Below are 24,527 nucleotides of genomic sequence, written 5' to 3'. Positions count from 1 at the left end.
GAAGAGTAACTAGATAGAACAGTGTGCCCGATTGTACCCTCAAGCAAGAGAACTCTAACCCAAGACTGTGGAAGACCATGGTACAGAGGCTATAGCACTACCCAAGACTAGAGAACAATGGTTTGATTTTGGAGTGTCCTTCTCCTAGAAGAGCTGCTTACCATAGCTAAAGAGTCTCTTCTACCCTTATCAAGAGGAAAGTAGCTACTGAACAATTACACTACTATAGTTAACCCATTGGGTGAAGAAGAATTGTTTGGTAATCTTAGTGTTGACAGGTATATGAGGACAGAGGAGAGTCTGTAAAGAATAGGCCAGACTATTCGGTGTCTGCGTAGGCAAAGGGAAAGAACCGTAACCAGAGAGAAGGATCCTATGTAGTACTGTCTGGCCAGTCAAAGGACCCCTAAATCTCTAGCGGTAGTATCTCAATGAGCGGCTGGTGCCCTAGCCGACCTACTACCTAAATTCCCCTGAATACAGGATGATGGGGAGAACTATTTCTTACAGATCAAGTCTAATAAAAATGGTGCCCAGAAATACAGCTTACAAGCATCAATGTATAGGTTTTTGGGCATTACATGGAAGCTACCTTTATTAACAGTCCTCTGCAAGTAAAATTACAAAAAAATTACTGTCCACTACTATAATTAAGAGAGAACGAAGAGAATATAGTAGTATAAAAAAAGACAGTACTATACAGTAACCACATTTGCAATCTAATTCATAAATGCATATGATTCTGGAAAACTTTGTTTGCTATTATTGTGAAAATGTTATTTTCATTAGTAAAATAAATTTTTGAATATACTTACCCGATAATCATGTAGCTGTCAACTCCGTTGCCCGACAGAATTCTACGGGAGGGATACGCCAGCTATCACTATACTAGAAGGGGGTGTACTCACAAGCGCCACCTGTGGCCAGGTACTACAGTACTTGTTGTTGACGCCACCTCACTTTTTCCTCGGTCCACTGGTTCTCTATGGGGAGGAAGGGTGGGTCAATTAAATCATGATTATCGGGTAAGTATATTCAAAAATTTATTTTACTAATGAAAATAACATTTTTCAATATTAAACTTACCCGATAATCATGTAGCTGATTCACACCCAGGGGGGTGGGTGAAAAACCAGTGTACAAGACTAAAGGATAGCTAAGTATCCCGTATTTCATATAATCAGTTATCCACAATAACAATGAAATAATAAGTACCTGGTAAGGAAGTCGACTTGAACCGTTACTCTGCCTTTAATAAGATCGTCTTCCTTACTGAGCGCAGCGTTCCTCTTGGAAGGCTGAATCAACTCAAAGGTGCTAAAGTATACAGGGCTGCAACCCATACTAAAGGACCTCATCACAACCTTTAACCTCGGCGCTTCTCAAGAAAGAATTGACCACCCGCCAAATCAACAAGGATGTGGAAGGCTTCTTAGCCGACCGTACAACCCATAAAAAGTATTCAAGAGAAAGGTTAAAAGGTTATGGGATTATGGGAATGTAGTGGCTGAGCCCTCGCCTACTACTGCATTCGTTGCTACGAATGGTCCCAGGGTGTAGCAGTACTCGTAAAGAGACTGGACATCTTTGAGATAGAATGATGCGAACACTGACTTGCTTCTCCAATAGGTTGCATCCATAACACTCTGCAGAGAATGGCTCTGTTTGAAGGCCACTGAAGTAGCCACAGCTCCCACTTCATGTGTCCTTACCTTCAGCAAAGCAAGGTCTTCTTCCTTCAGATGAGAATGTGTTTCTCTAATCAGAAGCCTGAATAGTAAGAAACTGAGTTCTTAGAACTTGGAAAAGAAGGTTTCTTGATAGCACACTATAAGGCTTCTGATTGTCCTTGTAAAGGTTAAGACCTTTTTAGATAGTACTTAAGAGCTCTAACTGGGCAAAGTACTCTCTCCAGTTCATTCCCCACCAAGTTGGACAGGCTTGGGATCTCGAACGACTTAGGCCAAGGACGTTGCTACGAATGGTCCCAGGGTGTAGCAGTACTCGTAAAGAGACTGGACATCTTTGAGATAGAATGATGCGAACACTGACTTGCTTCTCCAATAGGTTGCATCCATAACACTCTGCAGAGAATGGCTCTGTTTGAAGGCCACTGAAGTAGCCACAGCTCCCACTTCATGTGTCCTTACCTTCAGCAAAGCAAGGTCTTCTTCCTTCAGATGAGAATGTGTTTCTCTAATCAGAAGCCTGAATAGTAAGAAACTGAGTTCTTAGAACTTGGAAAAGAAGGTTTCTTGATAGCACACTATAAGGCTTCTGATTGTCCTTGTAAAGGTTAAGACCTTTTTAGATAGTACTTAAGAGCTCTAACTGGGCAAAGTACTCTCTCCAGTTCATTCCCCACCAAGTTGGACAGGCTTGGGATCTCGAACGACTTAGGCCAAGGACGTGAAGGAAGCTCGTTTAGCAAAAACCGAGCTGCAAGGAACATGTAGCCGTTTCAGATGTGAAAACAAAGATCCTGCTGAAGGCGTGGATCTCACTTACTCTTTTAGCTGTTGTCAAGCACACGAGGAAAAGAGTTTTTAATGTGAGGTCCTAAAAAGAGGCTGATTGGAGAGGTTCAAATCTTGATGACATAAGGAACCTTAGAACCACGTCTAGATTCCAGCCTGGAGTGGACAACCGACGTTCCTTTGAGGTCTCAAAAGACCTAGGGAGGTCCTGTAGATCTTTGTTGGTGGAAAGATCCAAGCCTCTGTGGCGGAAAACCGCTGCCAACATACTTCTGTAACCCTTGATCGTAGGAGCTGAAAGGGATCTTACTTTCCTTAGATATAACAGGAAGTCAGCAATCTGGGTTACAGTGGTACTGGTTGAGGAAACTGCATTGGTCTTGTACCAGCTACGGAAGACTTCCCCTTGAGACTGATAGATTCTGAGAGTGGATGTTCTCCTTGCTTTGGCAATCGTTCTGGCTGCCTCCTTCGAAAAGCCCCTAGCTCTTGAGAGTCTTTCGAAAGTCTGAAGGCAGTCAGACGAAGAGCGTGGAGGATTGGGTGTACCTTCTTTACGTGAGGTAGACTTAGAAGGTTCACTCCTAGAGGAAGAGTCCTGGGAATGTCGACCAGCCATTGCAGTACCTCTAAGAACCATTCTCTCGCGGGCCAGAGCGGAGCCAACCAACGTCAGCCGTGTCCCTTTGCGAGAGGAGAACTTCTGAAGTACCCTGTTGACAATCTTGAACGGCGGGAATGCATACAGGTCGAGATGGAACCAATCCAGCAGAAAAGCATCCACGTGAACTGCTGCTGGGTCTGGAATCGGAGAACAATACAACAGGAGTCTCTAGGTTATCGAGGTAGCGAACAGATCTATGGTTGGCTGACCCCACAGGGCCCAAAGTCTGCTGCAAACATTCTTGAGAAGGGTCCACTCTGTGGGGATGACCTGACCCTTCCGGCTGAGGTGATCTGCCATGACATTCATACCGCCCTGAATGAACCTCGTTACCAGCGTGAGCTTTCGATCTTTAGACCAGATGAGGAGGTCCCTTGCGATCTAGAACAACTTCCACGAAAGAGTCCCTCCCTGCTTGAAGATGTAAGCCAGGGCTGTGGTGTTGTCAGAGTCCACCTCCACCACTTTGTTAAGCTGGAGGGACTTGAAGTTTATCAAGGCCAGAATAACCGCCAACAACTCCTTGCAATTGATGTGAAGTGTCCTTTGCTCCTGATTCCATGTTCCCGAGCATTCTTGTCCGTCCAAAGTCGCACCCCAGCCCGTGTCTGATGCGTCCGAGAGGAGACGGCGGTCGTGTTTCTGAACAGCCAAAGGTAGACTTCCTTGAGAAGAAAGCTGTTCTTACACCACGCGAGAGAAGACCTCCTCTCTTCGGAAACAGGAACTGAGACCGTCTCTAGCGTCATGTCCTTTATCCAGTGAGCAGCTAGATGATACTGAAGGGGGGGGGAGGTGGAGTCTCCCTAACACGATGAACAGGGCCAGCGATGAAAGTGTCCCTGTTAGACTCATCCACTATCTGACTGAGCATCGGTTCCTTCTCAGCATGCTCTGGATGCATTCTAGGGCTTGGAAGATCCTTGGGGCCGACGGAAAAGCCCGAAAAGCTCGACTCTGAAGATCCATACCCAAGGAGACAATGGTCTGGGATGGGACGAGCTGAGACTCCTCAAAATTGACCAGGAGGCCCAGTTCCTTGGTCAGATCCATAGTCCATTTGAGAATCTCCAGACAGCGACGACTTGTGGGAGCTCTTAAAAGCCAGTCGCCTGACGGAGCCGGACACAAGATCATGGTACTGCTGCACAGTCTGTGAACTGTCAACCATGGGGAAGCGAGGAAGTACAGTGACAACCCGAAGCTGTCTAGACTGTCTGGGTCGTACAGACAACTCCTTATCGGGTTGCTGAGGTTGCCGCACTGCGTCACAACAAGTCACTTCTGCTGGTTGTTGAACGTCTTCCCAGTGACACATTGACTCCGTAAACAAAAAATCCTCTAACAAGGACTAAGCTTGGACTGCATGTCTTGCAACACAGCTCAAGGTCTATGGGAGCAGGTGTGGTAACAGACGGGATTAGCGACTGAAGTGGAACCATTACCTTCCCTGGAAGCATGTTATGCTTAAATAAAAGTCCATAGGAGGCTACGCAGCTAAAGGCTCCTCTCCAAATGACAGAGTCCTCAAGGGAATATCAGAAGGAGGGAGAAAAGCACTTTCTCATCTACAGGGACCATATCCGAGAAAAGCTAAGTTCTCTCAGTGAGGGTTTCACTGGTGCAAAAGCAGCAGACTAGAAGGCAACGTTATGAAACTGCTTGACAGTCTAGTGAGTTGGCAACAACCAAAGATGTGTGACTGAGAAGCATGCGGTAAGGTATGCAGAGCATGTTGTATGCAGAGCATGCTGTATGCAGAGCATGCTGTATGCAGAGCATGCTGTATGCAGAGCATGCTGTATGTAGAGCATGCTGTAAGGTAAGCAGAGCGTGTTGCATGGCGTGTAACATTTCTCAGAAATTCCATGACCAGTGCTAGAGTGAGTAATATCGCATTACCGTTCATTGAAAGTGCACGTGCCGAGGGAATTGATTAGGCTGTTTTGTTGATGAATTTGATAGCCGGCATGATAATCGTAGAATTAAGCTACACTAAATGTACTATAATCTACTTCACCTCAGGAAAGGGAAACTCGCCCTGTTGGCAACACTGCATTACTTCATGCATGCTTGCATGGGGTTTAATATCAACATAATATTACCTTACATTCATAACTCATGATTCATTTTTGTTTAGAAGATATTTTTGCCATATTTTGCGATTTGTTAAAAATATATTGCAAGGAATACATATATATTTTTATATAAGTAATACAAATAACCTCCATTATCATAATATTTGTGTAGGCATACATGTATATGATTACAAATGCAAGTTATGAAAGTAATGAGGTGTTATTATTGTCATTTGTTATTCCCAAGTTGAATGGGAAGAAGCTCAAGTTGAGGAAAAAATGGCAGATGCATGCGTTGAGGTGGTTGACTCATAGCATGAGGTTGCTGCCTTAAGAGTTGCGCTTGCTGTAAGGGTTGCGGATGCGCAGTAGCAGGTTCCTGAGGAACGAGTTAAGGTTCCTGAGGTGTGAGCTGCGAGAGTTGAGGTAGCGGCTGCGCAGAACGCAGTTCTTGTCTCGCGAGTTGAGGTTCCTGAGGTGCTAGCCTAAGGTGGTCGCTGCAGCGAGTGCTGAGGTGGCTGCCTCATTGATGGAAGAGGTTGTCGTACCTCAAGAGATTGTTGCCTCGCTGGTGGAACCGCAAGCGGAAGCGGAGGAAGTAAGGCATAAGACTCCTGCTCCCATTGCTGAGGTTGCCTTAAGGAAGGTTAAGGTTGCTGCACAACGCTGGTAACTGGCAACTCAGAACGCGGTAAGGTAGCCTGAGGAACCTCAACTTCGTACGCCTGGCAGACTGGACTGCGGAGGCGGAGCTCTCGCAGGAGGAGGCGGAGGTTGCTGCACACCGCTGGTAACCTCAGCCTGAAACTCACGCATTAAGACCGCAAGCTGCGACTGCATGGACTGCAGCAAAGTCGTCTTGGGATCAACAGACGATAAGGTCTGTTAAGGCAAAGCCTTAATAGAAGATGAGGTCTGTAGAGGCATCGCCTTACCTCTCTTAGGAGGTGTGCAGTCACCTGATGACTGAGGAGAGTCAGAGCTAACCCAATGACTGCATCCGGGTTGTTGAACTCTAACTTCGTACGTCTGGCATAGGTCTGGACTTTACGTTTAAGAGGTCTTGAGACCTGAGACCAGCGTTTTCTCCCCGAAATTTCTTCTGCAGACGAGCAAAATAAGGGCTCAATCGTCTGCGGGTGGGAGTGACGGTCTCTGTAAGACACGCCCGCAACCACCGAGGATACTTCTGTGCGCCGATCAAGGCCTGCCGAACCCTTTTGCCCTTCGACATTGCTTCTCCCCTGGGCTTGGGAGCTTGCAAGAGGTCCCGGACTGGGAGGACGACTGGCACGCACAGAAGTACCCTCACGCACAACACTGACACACTTTGCGCTAATCACTTATCACTTTTGATTTTCTGTTTGCACTTATTTCACTGAACACGAAACTTTAAGTGGTTTGTACCTGAAACACGCAATTCTATCCTTTCTCAAAAGTTAGTAATTGCGAAAACAGAATTACAATGTAACAGAAAAATCTAATGAAAGATAAATAATTCAGTGGCTGGAAAGAGACTAAACACTAGATCAAATAAACTACGTTTAAAATCTCTCACCGCATAAAGCTTGAGAACAAGAAAAAACTCTAGAAACGTTTACCTTCTTCCCCTAAAGAGACTAGGGAGAAGAGCAAAAACGATAACAACGTTACTCGCTTGAACGAAACGTTTATCCTCCTCTTTCTCCCTCCGTCTCTATCTCTCTCTCTCTCTCTCTCTCTCTCTCTCTTGACTTAGAACCTGAGAGAAGAGCCCAATCATATATATCGTTAAAACATATTATTGTTAAAGGAAAAAACTGAAATATTTCCCAATTTATTAGAATTAAAACCATTAAGTTAAGAAAGAATGAACAAAACGCTAGACACGGTTACTCTTACTGCAACGTGACACCGTGAAAATTCTCTCTCTATCGTGACGATAGAGCGCAAGTTGAACGTTCTGAACGTCAACAACTGCAGAGACAAAACAAAACGTTAGTTCAACTTTGAAAACAGTACGAGACTATCAAAGAAATTCTTTCAAAAACATTAAAATAGCAAAATAAGTTAACAGGTAAAACCGAAATGACGGGCTCAATGTTAATTAACTTCGGTACCAAGAAAAGACCGCCTACTATTAGGAAAGGTCGAATATAAACAAATATAAAAATTAATTTTAATAAGTTTATAATAAAAGGAAGTTAATCGAAGAGGCCTATAAAAGGCGGAGAGATATAAAATAAATCTATAACTTTTGTTAAGCAAAATTAAGAAAGAGAGTCTATACTCTCTTAGACACCAACACTTCCGTCTAAGGGAAGGGTCGGCCATTTAAAGGTGAAAGAGAGTTCATACTCTCTTCGTCACCATAATTAATCAAATTAATTCCAAAAGCTAACTAAGCTAATATAGAAGTTTCCAGTATAGCGAATAGCTGCAAATTTTAGAGATATACTTCACCAAACCGTGAACAATACTCCAAAATGCTAAGCGTATCCAAGAACGTCTTGCCGGAAGCACGACAGAGGAAAAAGTGAGGTGGCGTCAACAACAAGTACTGTAGTACCTGGCCACAGGTGGCGCTTGTGAGTACACCCCCTTCTAGTATAGTGATAGCTGGCGTATCCCTCCCGTAGAATTCTGTCGGGCAACGGAGTTGACAGCTACATGATTATCGGGTAAGTTTAATATTGAAAAAGTTAGATTTGCATATCTACTAAACACTCTTGCTATGCAAAACTATACTCTCCATAAACTGTCACTGTACAATTGCTTTGTTTATCCAGCTTTCCAAAGGTCAACCATATGGTTGGCAATCTGTAAGAAAGAGCTTCTAGCACATGTTGGAGTGCGACAATCACCTCACTCTACCAACCCTGAAAAAAAACTTGATGATGTAGATCCGAGTTCTAACTCCTTAAGCTTACTCCACAAGACCAAGGCAGGGGCTTACTGTATGCCCAGAAACTTCAGCGATTGGCACACTTGATGAGGAAAGCAGAGCTAAAAAGTATCTCTGGTACTTTCTTGGGCGCTGCAAATAATAATGGCAGAGAAGATTTAGCCTCCCTGCTCCTTAAAAAATACAGCTGCCCTTAACGGAAGTCCACGATTTACCCTCAAAATATGGTGATAATTCCATATAATCTTTACCCTAAAAGTATAGAGTGATTGTTGAGTGTGGCTTTATTATTGCCGATTAAGCCTTAATCTGATGAGTGCCCATCCTCTCACCTGCGTGTGAATTCATCCCTTGTTTCATCATTAAAACAAACACAAAATCAACCAGACTAAATAGTATGAACAAAAGATTAGACAGCCTTGAATAGGATACAACAGTGCGCCTACTATATACTCATTGCGGATGAAGACAAAAGTGAAAAGTCTTTTACAGCAGAGTGGATGTTGTCAAATGCCTTGTTAACGATTTCAATGCAGTTCCAGTTCTGCTCAACACATTCCCTACTTTAAGGATGAAAGGTTTCTATATATGTGTAGGAACAAATGCACTGAATAAGTTTTAAAGAAAATTAACAAAAAGGTTCTTTGACATATGGAGGCTACTTTTACCAACAGTCTTCCATAAGTATAATTATTACAAAAGCATAACTTTCCACTAATCAATCAAGAGAGAATGAAGAGAATACGGTAGTATTAACAAAAGACAGTGCAGTAATTAAATTTACAATCTAATTCATAGATGCATATGATTCTGGAAAACTGTTATTATTGTGACAAGTTAGATCTTCATATCTACTAGATACCCTTGTTATGCAAAACCAGATAAAAAGTACTACACTATACTCTCTATAAACTATATCATCCTTCTACATCCTTAAAATCTTAGTTTCTATATACCTCAAATGATAAAGTATAGTATGGGAAATGATGAACCAACTAATGGGAGAAGGAAGACGGAGGTTTGAATTGCATTTCTTCTCCCTGGCTCAGATTTTACTCTTTCATTCAAGTACAAATCTTTTAGAAGCAAGCATTATAAGATTCCACAATTTTGACTCAGTAGTTATGTGACTTAAATTGTATAATAATAATAATAATAATAATAATAATAATAATAATAATAATAATAATAATAACATAACTATATTTAATGTACATACAGTAATATACATGATAAATTTCAATGATCTTTAGTTTTGAATGATTTTCCAAACAAAAGCTAGATGATGCAGGACCCATAAACCCAAATTCTTCATTACATATGATTTCAGTGAATGATAAACAACCACAATAAACTTACTTCAATTTCTTTGTGGCGATCACAATATTTTGTTTGGACCGACTTAAATTATCTGTCAGTACTTCAGCTAGAAGAAAAGCTCCACCAGGACCTCTATACTCCAGCAAGTAAGGTTTTCCATTATCCTGTGATTTCTGAAAGGTACAATTAAACCATTAACCCTTTTACCCCCAAAGGACGTACTGGTACATTTCACAAAACTCATCCCTTTACCCCCATGGACGTACCGGTGCGTTCTTGCAAAAAACTGCTATTTAAATTTTTTTTTTGCATATTTTTGATAATTTTTTGAGAAACTTCAGACATTTTCCAAGAGCATGAGACCAACCTGACCTCTCTATGACAAAAATTAAGGCTGTTAGAGCAATTTAGAAAAAATATACTGCAAAATGTGCTTGAAAACAAATAACCCCTGGGGGTTAAGGGTTGGAAATTTCCAAATAGCCTGGGGGTAAAAGGGTTAAAAATATTTGGAACTCATAATTTTAAACAATTCAGCTTTCACTAAAATGAAATTATACATTAGGCTTAATATATGATTAGGCTAGATTTGTTAAGTGCCAAAAATGAGATGTTAGGAACTACATATTCATTACCACAATCCCATGTGCAATATAAATTAATTTCTATTTTTGGGCTCAAGCCATGGCGTCCTGATGGAAGGTTCCTGTTTGGTAGCTTCCTTGGGTATAAGACTACTAAGATATTCCCAGAGAATTTAACCACAGGTTATCACAGAATTCTAACTTCTGGAGCGAGTATCTCAAAGGTTTCCCTTTAAGACATCGTAATACAACAGGGGACACGCATGTCTGGTCGTGCCACATAGCTATCTCCACCCCGAACAGGGTTAACGCTTCGGTGTGTAAGGGCTGAGAATAGCTGGGAGCCGTTCCACAGCTAATCTCACTCGTGGCTACTACTGATACTCGAGACGTAAACAAACGGACGCCATTGCTCTAATGACGTCACGAGCGTCTTTATCCTTTTGTTAGTAGCTGCCCTACTGAGACGGATTTTCCCTTGTGTGAACTTTATCGTTTTGCATCTTCGCTATGTCGTTACCTTCAGCCTCGCCTTCTTCTGGAAAGTTGAGTACAAGGTTCCAGTATTGTTTAATTAAGCTCTGGCCGTAAAGTAAATATTATTTCGCGAAATAATTGATGTTTTGTGGCGGAGCTGTGCCTCTACCGGACCCGCCATTTTATGGCGTCGTTGTTGTTTTGCATGTCTTATTTAGTTAGCCACAACAACGCTTCCGGCATTATATACTAATCGAATACATTAGTTTATTTAGTCTTCATAGCTAGGAACTTTTATATCGTGTTAGACGCTTTTTATCGGTCATCGATTGACCTCATACCAGTCGGCTACTATAGCCCCCAGGCCAGGAGCCTATATACAAGTGTTCATGCATGATTTATCAGTGATCCTAGACTAAGTTATGAAGATAGTGGCATTATTATTTTACAATACTTTTGACTAGTGATGCAAATGTTTTCGCCTTCAGGGACCATATAGGGGATAGGCTAGTCAGTGATTCTTTCTAGCCTAACCTAACCTTAGGACCCCTATATGCTTCCTTCATCCCCTGCCTTGGCACTCCCTCTATTTAGCCTTGATCCCTTTTCTGAGTAAAGGGATTTATTGTCTAATAGAGTATTATATCGCCTCTCAGTCCTCCCTAAAGGAATGAACCCCCTTTAGGATTGCGTCTGAGAGTGAGGTTAGGCTAGCCTACCTCTATGGCTAGGATAGTCTACGACTTTCCTGCGATAGCGATATGTCTTCTTCCTTGCCTAGTTCAGGACTTTTAGCCCTGATCTAGGCCAGGTTAGGAAGGTTTCTCTGTTCCATGCTGAAACTGTACTCTTGCACCGTTTTTAGCTGATCGGCCTAATCTTAGGTTAGGGAGTGTCCTCCCTTCCCTTTGTGGCCGCTCTGGTACAGAAACCCTTCCTGGGAAGACCCCTTTCTTCTCCCTCCCCACCTATCTCTTGTATAGCCTAGCCTATGCTTAGGTTAGTTTATACTCATCTGTCCCCTGTCCTACAATTCCTCCTTAGGGTGGAAGAGTAGGGCTACCCGAGCTTCCCTGTGCTGTCCGCTCTGGTACATATACCTTCATAGTGTCCTATAAGGTTAGTTACTAGTGTAGCTCTGCATAGGGGAGTCTCCCCCCCCCCCTCTTGGGTGTTCCCTAGCCCTCCCTTGGGCTACCTGCTCCCGGTCCCTAGTGACCCCTGCTTGGATGCTAGAGCCTGTCTCTATCATGGGTACACCCCCTCAGGGAGGGGGAGGGATGTCTGGAACCCTGACGGTACTTCCTACATCCCTTCCCCCCTCCCCCTGTCTCTCTCTCTATCCGGGTGCCGGTCTCTTGCCGCCTCTACTGCCGGCAATACCTGCCTCCCTCTTGGTGACTTCCCTACCCTTGCCCCCAGCCCCCCGTGTACCGAGGGACTGCCGGCTGCCGCCGGCTACTACCGGCGGCTCTCCTACTCCTATCTATTCGTCCGCTTGCCGGTCGATCTCCGGAGTGCCGGCATATACTGCCGGCAACCCGATACTACCTGTACCATCCTTACCCGTCACCAATCCGGCATCCTCCGGCTGCCGGAGCCGCCGCTCCCTGCCGGCGTGCCGCCGTTGTGCCGGCGGCCGCCATCCTGGTATCTAACTGACTTTGAAAATTGTCTGTTCTAATGCCAGAATCTATGCTGGAGCGAGCTCCGGCGTGCCGGCGGCTGCCGGATGCCCCGGAGGCGTCAAGAATACTTGCACCCCCTCTCTTTAGCTATCATAAGACTAGATAGCCCTACCTTGCAAATAGATAAGCTGCTTTGCTTCTAAGATCAGTACCTAGTACTGCTCTATTAGTGATCATGCTGTCTCTTTGCATTCTTCTATTTCCAGCATGCTATGTGCATCTTAGCGCGGCTGGTTGCCAGAAGCAATTACCCTTAATGAGGCCTTCTGGCTCTTATCTGGGAACCGAATGAATTCGATCCCAACCTTGTCCTTGGCTTTCCATGGAGTTCCATTATAATGGGAATCCTAGGAAACCATATCCAATGATCTAGGTCATTTGGATTATCCCAGGACCAGCCTATGGTAACCAGCCGGGCGAGATGCATGGAGCGTGTCTCCTTTACTGTTTCATTCTCTATGCATCACACCTTCCTTAAGTTAAAATTAATGATTAATGTTAACTTAATTTAAGAGCCACTCCTATGGCTCCCCCATACTCATTTTCTCTTTCTTCCACAGGAGGAGCAGATGAAGTGCGATTTCGCATACTGTGCCGTGAAACGCTCCCAGTTTTATGGACATACGGCGTGCAGGACTCACGCCCCTTGCTCAGACAAGAAAGGGGATTGGAAGTTCTGGAATCCACTGGAATGTACGGTCTGCCAGGCCTATCTAGTTGAGGCCTTCCATAACCCTCCCTCAGCGGAGGTTAGAGACATTGCTCGTGAGAAACTGCGCAAGTGGGTGCGTGGTTTTCAGAGGAATGCTACTGGACCGTACCTGGCCACCGAAGAACTGAGGTCCCTGTTGTTCCCTAAGGCCTCCCCTGATTCAGTGGTTCCAAAGGAAGCAATCCCCACTGTCCAAATTTCAGTGGAACCTGATGTGGTCATGGCTCAGTCCATGCACGAGTGCCGTTTGGATTCTGAGGATGATGAACGGATCTCCGACGTCTCGGAAGATACGGAGAAGACGCTTATGGCTCAAGGAGCCGAAGAGGACGAAGACAAGGTGGAATACACCGAGTCGGAGATTGGAGCTACTCCCTCGTCCATCCCTCCGCCTACTCCTACACCGACGGAATTGTCCCTTCCGTCTACCTCCTCGACCCCGGATCCTTCCTCTTCCACCCAAGAACTGATCCGACTGATTAGAGCTGTCATGGACGACAGACTGAAGGAGAACCAGGAGTCCATCAGGTCGATGATTGGATCCAAAGACACGAAGAAGATCTCGGTCAAGGATCTCCCAGCTTGCTCTCATGCCAACCCGTGGAGGTATGCAGAGCATATGGTTATTGCAACCGGCAGGATCTTTGTTAGCGACAAGATCGGCACGGTCCCGTTGGAAGACGTGGAGTTCTTCCCAAGCTTCGAGGCCTACCCGGACTGTTACGTCCGGCTTCGTGCTGAACCTGCCTCGAAGGAAGAGACCGAACCTAAAGAAGAGATAGTGTTCGATCTCGCAAAGGCCCAAGCTATGCTAGCCAACGCATTTAAGAGCAGGGGCTTTACCTGCTCTAAGCTTCCTGCCTTGAGCAAGAAGCATCCTACCTATGTCGCACCTGACACTGCGATTCTTCCATTTCTGGAAAAGGCCTTAGCTGCATGCCTTAAAGCGGCGGAAGAAGGGAAACCCTGCCCTGCACTGGAGGAGTGCAGACCCTTCTCCATCGTGACACCCCCTGACACTAGGCAATGGAAAGATGTCCAACATACTTTCGTCGTGGGTAGGCTCGATCCTGACGTCGCCGGACGTCAGTTTAATGAAGACCTCCCCAAGCTCAACGACCACCTCCTTCGCCGGGAACAAGACACGAAGGAGAGGCTTGCAGCTTCGCTTTCTCATCAAGTCCAACTTGAAGTAATGGCCTGTGACACAGCGGTACCCGATCACTACATGGTACTGGCCAAATCCCACTTACTCACGGTAATGAAGGACTTGTACCATTTCATAAAGGCTCGTAGAGCCTGTCGTGAATTCGTGTTTGTCGGTGCCACCGTGAAACACGAACCCCGGAGGCTGATTTCCTCCAACATCTGGGGAAAGCACCTGTTTCCTTCTGACCTTGTCAAGGAAATAACTGACAGAGCCGCCACGGAGAATAGGAACCTTCTCCACAAGTGGGGCATGTCCAGAAAAAGGAAAACCTCTCAGGACGATGGACCTCAGCCTAAGAGGAAACCTCAGAAGCCGAAACCCCAGCAACGTCAACAACGACGTCAGTTTCCGGGACCCGCTACCTCCCAAGTGGTTGCCCAACCACAACAGACCTTTCAGTTGGTCCCCCAACCGGTGTTGTCACAGTCACCGGTCTTCACCCCTGCCTTTGAGCAGTCATCCACTACCTTTCATGCCAGAGGTAGAGGCTCGTCCAGGGGTGCAAGCAGAGACGCCTCTCGTCGTCCCTCCAGAGGTAGAGGAGGAAAGGGAGCTAGCGGCCGAGGCAACAAGTCCTCGGGACACCAGAAGCAATGAAGTGCTTCCGGTGGGAGGAAGACTCCGCCAATTCCAGGATCGTTGGACCTTCGATCCTTGGGCACACAGCATCATCAAGAACGGTCTAGGCTGGAGTTGGGTGCAACCACCCCCAATCTTCCAGCGGTTCTTTCAACCATCAACCCCCATTCTGGAAGAATATGTTCTAGACCTCTTGAACAAGAAGGTGATAAGGAAGGTAAAGTCCACCAGGTTCCAAGGGAGACTGTTTTGCGTTCCCAAGAAGGACTCAGACAAACTCAGAGTCATTCTGGACTTATCCCCCCTCAACAAGTTCATAGAGAACAACAAATTCAAGATGCTGACGCTTCAACAAATAAGGACCCTTCTGCCTCAGGGTTCCTACACGGTCTCTATAGACCTGGCGGATGCCTATTGGCACATTCCAATGAACCATCACGCTTCCTCCTACCTAGGATTTCGACTCCAAAGGAAAAGCTACGCCTTCAGGGCCATGACATTCGGCCTCAATGTGGCCCCTCGGATCTTCACAAAGCTGGCGGATGCCATAGTACAACAGCTCCGCCTAAGAGACGTCCAGGTGATGGCCTACCTCGACGACTGGCTAGTCTGGGCTCCCTCGCCCGAAGAGTGTGCAAAGTCTTGCGACGAAGTTACCCAGTACCTAGAACACCTGGGATTCAAGATCAACGAGAAGAAATCTCGCCTCTCTCCGGCTCAGAAGTTTCAGTGGTTGGGAATCCACTGGAATCTTCAGTCACACCGCCTTTCCATCCCCCAGAAGAAAAGGAAGGAAATAGCAGGGTCTGTCAAGCGACTACTGAAATCCAAACGCATTTCAAGACGACAGCAGGAACGAGTTCTAGGCTCTCTACAATTCGCCTCAGTGACAAACCCAGTGCTTCGTGCACAGCTAAAGGATGCCGCGGGAGTCTGGAGACGATCGGCATCCATCGCTCGAAGAGACCTCAAGAGACGGCTTCCAAACAGACTTCGACGCCTCCTAAAGCCGTGGTCGGAAGCAATGGCCCTGAAAAGGTCCATTCCTCTCCAACACCCTCCTCCATCACTCAACATCCACACGGATGCCTCACTGGAGGGCTGGGGAGGTCACTCCCACCTGAAACAAGCTCAAGGGACCTGGTCTCCACTATTCAAGACGTTCCACATAAACATCTTGGAGGCCATGGCGGTCCTTCTTACTCTGAAGAAGTTATCCCCGCCACCCTCGATCCACATCCGTCTAACCCTAGACAACTCGGTGGTAGTTCGTTGTCTCAATCGCCAGGGCTCAAGATCGCCCCAGATAAATCAGGTGCTTCTCCCAATCTTCCGTCTGGCGGAGAAGAAGAAGTGGCACCTGTCTGCAGTTCACCTACAAGGATTCCGCAACGTGACAGCGGATGCTCTATCTCGGACAAACCCGATAGAGTCGGAATGGTCTCTAGACGCAAGATCATTCTCCTTCATCTCCAATCAAGTCCCAGAACTTCAGATAGATCTCTTTGCAACGAGCGACAACAATCAACTTCCTCTGTACGTAGCCCCGTACGAGGACCCCAAAGCAGAAGCGGTGGACGCCATGTCACTGGACTGGAACAGATGGTCGAAGATATACCTGTTCCCTCCCACCAACCTTCTGTTGAAAGTCCTCTCCAAACTGAGAACCTTCAAAGGGACAGCGGCCCTAGTGGCTCCCAAGTGGCCCCGGAGCAACTGGTACCCCCTGGTCCTGGAGCTGCAGCCCAAGCTGATCCCTCTCCCGGGCCCAGTTCTCTCTCAACAAGTACAGAAGTCGACTGTCTTCGCTTCATCATCGAAAATCAAGGACCTTCATCTCATGATTTTCTCTCCCTTGCCGCAAAGAAGAGGTTTGGGATCTCGAAGAAAAGTCTGGACTTCCTAGAGGAATACAAGACCGAATCCACGAGACGGCAATACGAATCATCCTGGAGGAAATGGGTCTCCTTTGTTAAAGCAAAAAATCCTAAAGAAATCACCATTGATTTCTGTATGTCCTTCTTCATTCACCTTCATGGACAAGGATTAGCAGCCAATACGATCTCAACTTGCAAATCGGCTTTGACTAGACCAATTCTATATGCTTTCCAAATTGATCTGTCCAACGACATCTTTAACAAACTGCCGAAAGCATGTGCTCGCCTACGCCCAGCACCCCCTCCGAAACCGATCTCCTGGTCACTAGACAAGGTGCTCCATTTCGCCTCCAACTTGGACAATGATTCATGCCCCCTCAAGGATCTGACTCAGAAAGTTATATTTTTATTTGCTCTCGCCTCGGGAGCTCGAGTCAGCGAAATAGTGGCATTATCAAGAGAAGAGGGACACATCCTGTTTGCTGATTCAGGAGAAGTGACCCTCTCCCCCAATCCGACGTTTCTCGCCAAAAATGAATTACCCACCAAAAGATGGGGCCCTTGGAGAATATGCCCCCTGAAGGAGGATGTCTCTCTATGTCCAGTAGAGAGTCTCAAGGTCTATCTTCGCAGAACTTCAAACTTTGGTGGAGGCCAACTCTTCAAAGGAGAAACATCGGGCAGCGACCTGTCACTGAAACAATTAAGAGCGAAAATCACCTACTTCATTCGCAGAGCGGATCCGAACAGTACACCCGCTGGTCATGATCCTAGAAAAGTGGCATCTTCTCTGAACTTCTTTCAGAGCATGGACTTCGAGAGCCTTAAGAACTTTACGGGCTGGAAGTCCTCGCGAGTTTTCTTTAAACATTATGCGAAACAAGTGCACGAAATCAAACATTTTGTGGTAGCCGCAGGTAGTGTTATGAAACCTGCACCTGACTCTGCGTAGAACAGTGAGTTACTTGGGACTCTAACTCTTCGGGTGCCTATGTTGACCCTCGAGTGATTCATAGTGATGTCTAAAAACACTTAGTGCTTTTATAACTGTTCTTATCCCAGGTAGAATGTCATAGTGTTACACAAGTGCCGCATGCCTTGAGCATGATGTGTTATTTAAAGACTTGCGTTCCTCGAGAACGAGTACCTACTAATCCTGAAATTCCCTTTCAGATTCAAGAGCAAGCCTTTATTTCTATGTACATTATTATTACTGTAAATGAACTTTACCTTTTGCTGTAAAATTATTTATTTTCTGCATTGTGAAATAAAATTTCTATTTTATTACTTGTGCGTCTCTTTCAGCTCCTACTTACTATGAAATACATACTGTCATAGTTTTATTTATTCCTCCTTTCTTATGGTCATGAAGAATTTAAGATGTTTATTCTTAAATTATATTCACCTTGTCTCAGTAAGGTTCCTACTCGAATACTTACTTCTGATAATCAGGAGATGAACCCTACACACAGTGCCCAACCACCACTGACCTACTCAGAATGTTCCTATACAAATATCAAACATTCTGCTTCATCTCTAAGCTCTTAAAAAGCTCTTCTGTCAAGATGAATAGCCCTTCAATACCACTTTGACGTCGGCATAGCCCATGGGAACTTCCTACCAATGGGGGGCAGGATACTTCGTTCCTATGGTTCTTACCTAAGATTACTTTGCTATTTTGTCAATGCCTAGGCACTTAACTCTGGGGGAAAATCTACCACGATACATTGATTCTCTGGTACTCTTCCATCAGGACGCCATGGCTTGAGCCCAAAAAACGGATTTTGAGCGAAGCGAAAAATCTATTTTTGGGTGAGATAGCCATGGCGTCCTGATGGACCCTCCCTACTACTTCGTCAGTTTGTTCCCACCCTACACAATTGTATCATGGTGATGGGCAGCAACTGGCGCCAGGATAAAGACGCTCGTGACGTCATTAGAGCAATGGCGTCCGTTTGTTTACGTCTCGAGTATCAGTAGTAGCCACGAGTGAGATTAGCTGTGGAACGGCTCCCAGCTATTCTCAGCCCTTACACACCGAAGCGTTAACCCTGTTCGGGGTGGAGATAGCTATGTGGCACGACCAGACATGCGTGTCCCCTGTTGTATTACGATGTCTTAAAGGGAAACCTTTGAGATACTCGCTCCAGAAGTTAGAATTCTGTGATAACCTGTGGTTAAATTCTCTGGGAATATCTTAGTAGTCTTATACCCAAGGAAGCTACCAAACAGGAACCTTCCATCAGGACGCCATGGCTATCTCACCCAAAAATAGATTTTTCGCTTCGCTCAAAATCCGTTTTCACATCCAGATCCAATGTTTCTCTAGTAAAAAGCTTAGGCACCACCAATTGAGCCCTCCAAGGTATTAGTTATACAAAGGCTGAGAATGGCCTTATATAAAGTACCTATTATCTTTACTTAAGAATGAAATAAAGTCTTACAGTATTTCATCGATCATCACCCCATCGTCTGAGCAGTAATCATTAGCGTAGTCCTTAATACTATTATATTTTTTTAAGTAAAAATAGAGTATGTTATTCAGTAAAATGTCCGTATTCTTACATTTTTATGGTACTGTACTATAATCAGCATATAATGCATTTCTTGTTTTAGATCATATGTAAATCTAGTATTTTAACCTCTTTCACAATAGTTATCCAAACAATGTTCATAAGTCAGATATTTTTTATTTAACATTCTTTAACATTCATCTTATTTTTGTTTTATGGGCTTTGTTAGCTGTAATTAAAAGCAGGTATATTCACTATCTAAAAATGTTATTTTCCTTAGTAAAATAAATTTTTGAATATACTTACCCGATGATCATATAGCTGCATCCCTGCTGCCCGACAGAAAAAGTCTTCGGGAGGAATACGCCAGCGATCGCTATACAGGTGGGGGTGTATATCAACAGCGCCATCTGTCAAGTAGGTACTCAAGTACTCGATGTCAACAACGAACCAATTTTCTCCTCTGTCCCACTGGTTCTCTATTGGGGAGGAAGGGTGGGTCCTTTAATTTATGATCATCGGGTAAGTATATTCAAAAATTTATTTTACTAAGGAAAATAAAATTTTTCAATATCAAACTTACCCAATGATCATATAGCTGATTCACACCCAGGGGGGTGGGTAGAGACCAGCATAACAAGTTGACATTATGAGCTAAGTATTCCGTATTTTATTTTAGCAGTTATTCAAAATAACAAGCATAAAATAAATAAGTACCTGGTAAGAAAGACGACTTGAACAATTACTCTGCCTTTTTAAGTACGTCTTCCTTACTGAGCCTCGCAATCCTCATAGGATGCTGAGCGACTCCTAGGAGCTGAAGTATGAAGGGTTGCAACCCATACTAAAGGTCCTCATCAAAACCTTTAATCTAGGCGCTTCTCAAGAAATGATTTTGACCACCCGCCAAATCAAGTAGGATTCGAAAGGCTTCTTAGCCTTCCGGACAACCCAAAAAATATTTCAAGAGAAAGATTAAAAAGGTTCTGGAATTAGGGAATTGTAGTGGTGGAGCCCCCACCACTACTGCACTCGTTGCTACGAATGGTCCCAGAGTGTAGCAGTTCTCGTAAAGAGACTGGACATTCTTAAGATAAAAGACGCGAACACTGATTTGCTTTTCCAATAGGTTGCGTTGAATATATTTTGCAGAGATCTATTTTGTTTAAAGGCCACGGAAGTTGTGACAGCTCTAACTTCGTGTGTCCTTACCTTCAGCCAAGCTTGGTCTTCCTCATTCAGAAGGGAATGAGCTTCTCGTATTAACAGTCTGATAAAAATAGGATAAAGAATTCTTTGACATAGGCAAAGATGAATTCTTAACTGAACACCATAAAGCTTCAGACGGGCCTCGTAAAGGTTTTAAAATAGAACTTAAGAGCTCTTACAGGACATAATACTCTTTTTAGTTCATTTCCAACCATACGATAAGTTTGGAATATCGAACGATATTGGTCAAGGCCGAGAAGGCAGCTCGTGTTTGGCTAGAAAACCAAGATGAAGAACATGTAGCCGTTTCGGATGAGAATCCGATGTTCTTGCTGAAGGCATGAATCTCACTGACTCTTTTAGCTGTGGTTAAGCATATCAGGAAAAGTGTCTTAAAGGTGAGATCTTTCAGGGAGGCTGATTGAAGTGGTTCGAACCTGTCTAACATAAGGAATCTTAGAACCACGTCTAAATTCCAACCAGGTGTAACCAAACGACGCTCCTTCGTGGTCTCAAAAGACTTAAGGAGGTCCTGTAGATCTTTATTGTTGGAAAGATCTAAGCCTCTGTGACGGAAGACTGATGCCAACATGCTTCTGTAACCCTTGAGTGGGAGCTGAAAGAGATCGCTCTTTCCTCAGATATAAGAGGAAGTCAGCTATTTGAGTTACAGAGGTACTGGTCGAGGATACGGATACTGACTTGCACCAGTTTCGAAAGATTTCCCACTTCGATTGGTAGACTCTAAGGGTGGATGTTCTCCTTGCTCTAGCAATCGCTCTGGTTGCCTCCTTCGAAAAACCTCTAGTTCTCGAGAGTCTTTCGATACTCTGAAGGCAGTGAGACGAAGAGCGTGGAGGCCTTGGAGTACCTTCTTTACGCGTGGCAGACGTAGCAGGTCCACCCTTAGGGGAAGAGTTCTGGGAACGTCTACTAGCCATCGAAGTACCTCGGTAAGTTATTCTCTCGCGGGCCAGAGGGGAGTAATTAGCGTCCACTTGTCCCTTCGTGAGAGGCGAACTTCTGCAGTACCTTGTTGACAATCTAGAACGGAGGGAATGCATATAGATCTAGATGAGACCAATCAAGTAGAAAGGCATCTAAAAGAACTACAGTGAACCCTCGCTACTTCGCGGTTCGACCATCGCGGATTCACCACTTCGCGGATTTTTTCCATAACCCATATATATACAGTAATATATATATATATATATGTATGCATGTATTTATGTATATATGTAGGTATGTATATGTGTATACATATAAATATATATATATATATATATATATACACACACACATATATATATATATATATATATATATATACATATATATATATATATATATATATATATATATATATATATATATATATACATATATATATCTATATATCTAAAGTAGGAAGATGTGATGTAGTTCTAAGGGAAAAGTATGGGAAATATGTCTGGGTAATAAGCAAAGCTCTACCTCCAGTTTGTTTCTACATTATGATCAGAGATAAATGTAAACAAAACATTGGTTGCCATTTTTTATCGTGCTTTTTAGCATGTTTAGGAAATGCATGATATAAAATCACCTTTAATATTTGTGCCTGTTTTAGTTTAGGGTACTGTAGTACATGCATTAAGTGTTCTGTACATTAAAGGGTAGTTTGTTAACAGTACTACGTACAAGGGAAGGTTTTAAAAGTCTGAATATACATGTTGAATAAATAGGTAAATATGGTGTCACTACTTCGCGGATTTTCACCTATCGCGGCCGCGACTGGAACCTATCTACCGCGATAAACGAGGGTTCACTGTACTGCTGGGTCCGGGAGAGGTGAGCAAAGTATTGAGAGCCTCTTGGACATCGAGGTTGCGAAGAGATCTATGGTTGGCTGGCCCCAGGAGACCCAAAGTCTCTTGCATACATCCTAGTGGAGGGTCCAATATGTTGGAGTTATTGTCCCTTCCTACTGAGACCATCTGCTAAGACATTCAAGTTGCCTTGGAAGAAACTTGTTACTAGTGAAAAGTCTAGACCTGTTGAACAGGAGAGGAGGTCACTTGCGAACTCGTACCATGTCAGAGAGTAGGTCCCTCCTTGCTAGGAGATGTACATCAAAGCAGGGAGTTGACCGTGTTCACCTCCACTACTTTGCCTTGAAGGAGAGACCTGAAGCTTTTCCAGGTCAGACGTACTGCCAGAAGCTTCTTGCAGTTGAAATGCATTGTCCTTTGACTCGAGTTCCATAATCCCGAGCATTCCCTACCGCCTAAGGTCGCACCCCAGCCTACGTCCGATGCGTCTGAGAAGAGAACGTGGTTGGGAGTCTGAACAGTCAGGGGAAAACCCTATCAAAGGTTGATAAAGTCCTTTCATCCAGTCAGACCAGACTTATCTTCCGGAAACCGGGATCTAGACCGCTTCTAGCGTCTTGTCCTTTTCCAGTGAAGAGCTAGATGAAACCGAAGAGGACGGAGGTGTAGTCTTCCAAGTGACACCAATTGAACCACGGATGACAGTGTCTTAACCAGACTCATCCACAGCCTGACAGGGCCGCGTTCCTTCTTCAGCATCTTCTGGATGGATAGCAGGGCTGGGGGTTGATCGTCTTGTTCAGCCATGTCCTCATCAGAGGGTTCCTCATCCGAAACTGATGAGGAAACGGCAACGGAGTGGGCAACGTCTGACTCGCTGAATCCGGTCGCACTGGCGGATGCGTGACGGAGCCGGACACAAGATCATGGTACTGCTGCACAGTCTGTGAACTGTCAACCATGGGGAAGCGAGGAAGTACAGCGACAACCCGAAACTGTCTAGACTGTCTGGGTTGTGCAGACAACCCCTATCGGGTTGCTGAGGTTGCCGCACTGCGTCACAACAAGTCACCTCTGCTGGTTGTTGAACGTCTTCCTAGTGACACACTGAACGTCCACAACCACCTCCGAGAGTCGCTTAACGTTAACGTGCGACTGGCAACCCACACTGGGTCGCACCGGAGGAGGAATCATCTCAACTGGCGGACGTGAGTAGGAAATCTCAGCGTCAACAGGGCGTACAACCAACCGGTAGGAAGGTTGTTGGCAAGAAGGTTCTTCTCCGTAAAAAATCCTCTATCAAGGACTAAGCTTGGACTGCATGTCTTGCAACAAAGCCCAAGGTCTAAGGGAGCAGGTGTGGCAACAGACGGGGTAGCGACTGAAGCGGAACCATTTACCCTCCCTGGAAGCATGTTATGCTTTAACTAAAGTCCATAGGAGGCTAAGCAGCTTAAGGCTCCTCTCCAAATGACAGAGTCCTCAAGGGAATATCAGAAGGAGGGAGAACAGCACTTTCTCATCTACAGGAACCATGTCCGAGAAAAGCTAGGTTATCTCAGTGAGGGTTTCACTGGTGCATAAGCAGCAGACCAGAAGGCAACGTTATGAAACTGCTTGACAGTCTGTGAACTGTCAAAAACTGAACTGTCAACCACAACAGGAGCGTGAGGACATACAGCACTGGTGTATTAGTAGCAGACCAGAAGGCAACGTCATGTAACTGTTTGACAGTCTGTGAGTTGGCAACAACCAAAGTTGTGTGGGGAAGCCTCAACTCCTGACTGACTAGTTTGCTGCGGGCGAGTGGTGGTAACCACAGTGTGTTGCGGAGGCTGACACACCGTGTCAAAACACGGCAGCTTGTGGTAGCTCACGCACGGCAACGGAGTGCTCCGTGTGTCTGTGGGAGTCATCATACGTCTGGCAGGGTTGACTGTGCATGGGTGGAGGAGCTCTCACAACAAGAGTGTGGGAGCAGGCAGCCATGCCGGGCGCACAACCGTGGTAGGCTGTAGGCCCACGGGTGCATCGTCAACCTTCTCCGCAGCAGAGTTGCCAAATTAGCGATTTTGTGCTAATTCATTGCCTTTTTTACAGTATTCTATTTTAGCTACTTTCTTTAGAGAAATTCCATATGACTTTAGCTACTTTCTAGCTACTTTGCAAGCCTATCTAGCGACATTTGAAAATTTGAGTTGGCAACCCTGCTCCGCAGTCGGAGTGTGGGAGCTGGCAACAACAAAAGCGGAGTGCTGGTGCGTGGGAGGGACTGCCGTGGGTTGCGGATCATGCCGCATCGCGGCAAAACACGGCAGCTTGACAGCACCTTCCCACTGCTGATGCGGTAGCTCACGCATGTCAACGGAGGGAGCAGCATGAACATGCGTCTGGCAGGGTCGACTGCGCATCGGTGGTGGAGCTCTCACAGGTGGAGTGTGGGAGCA

The 24,527-nt window shown here is 45.2% G+C and overlaps 1 protein-coding gene across 4 annotated transcripts in view; it reads right to left on the bottom strand.

The window, feature by feature from the left end:
* Positions 1-24,527, bottom strand: part of LOC137622013 (probable transcriptional regulatory protein Cthe_2075) — a 192,992-nt gene that overhangs the window by 2,935 nt on the left and 165,530 nt on the right. For all 4 annotated transcript variants that reach the window (XM_068352495.1, XM_068352496.1, XM_068352497.1 and 1 more), the window contains one exon: positions 9,463-9,596. In XM_068352495.1, the coding sequence (XP_068208596.1) occupies positions 9,463-9,596 (134 nt within the window). The remainder of the gene's footprint in view (positions 1-9,462; positions 9,597-24,527) is intronic.

Source organism: Palaemon carinicauda, chromosome 28 (genome assembly GCF_036898095.1).
Source record: "Palaemon carinicauda isolate YSFRI2023 chromosome 28, ASM3689809v2, whole genome shotgun sequence".
Lineage (NCBI taxonomy): Eukaryota > Metazoa > Arthropoda > Malacostraca > Decapoda > Palaemonidae > Palaemon > Palaemon carinicauda.
The sequence above is the reverse complement of the archived record's forward strand: the minus strand, read 5'-3'. Positions and strand labels throughout refer to the sequence as shown.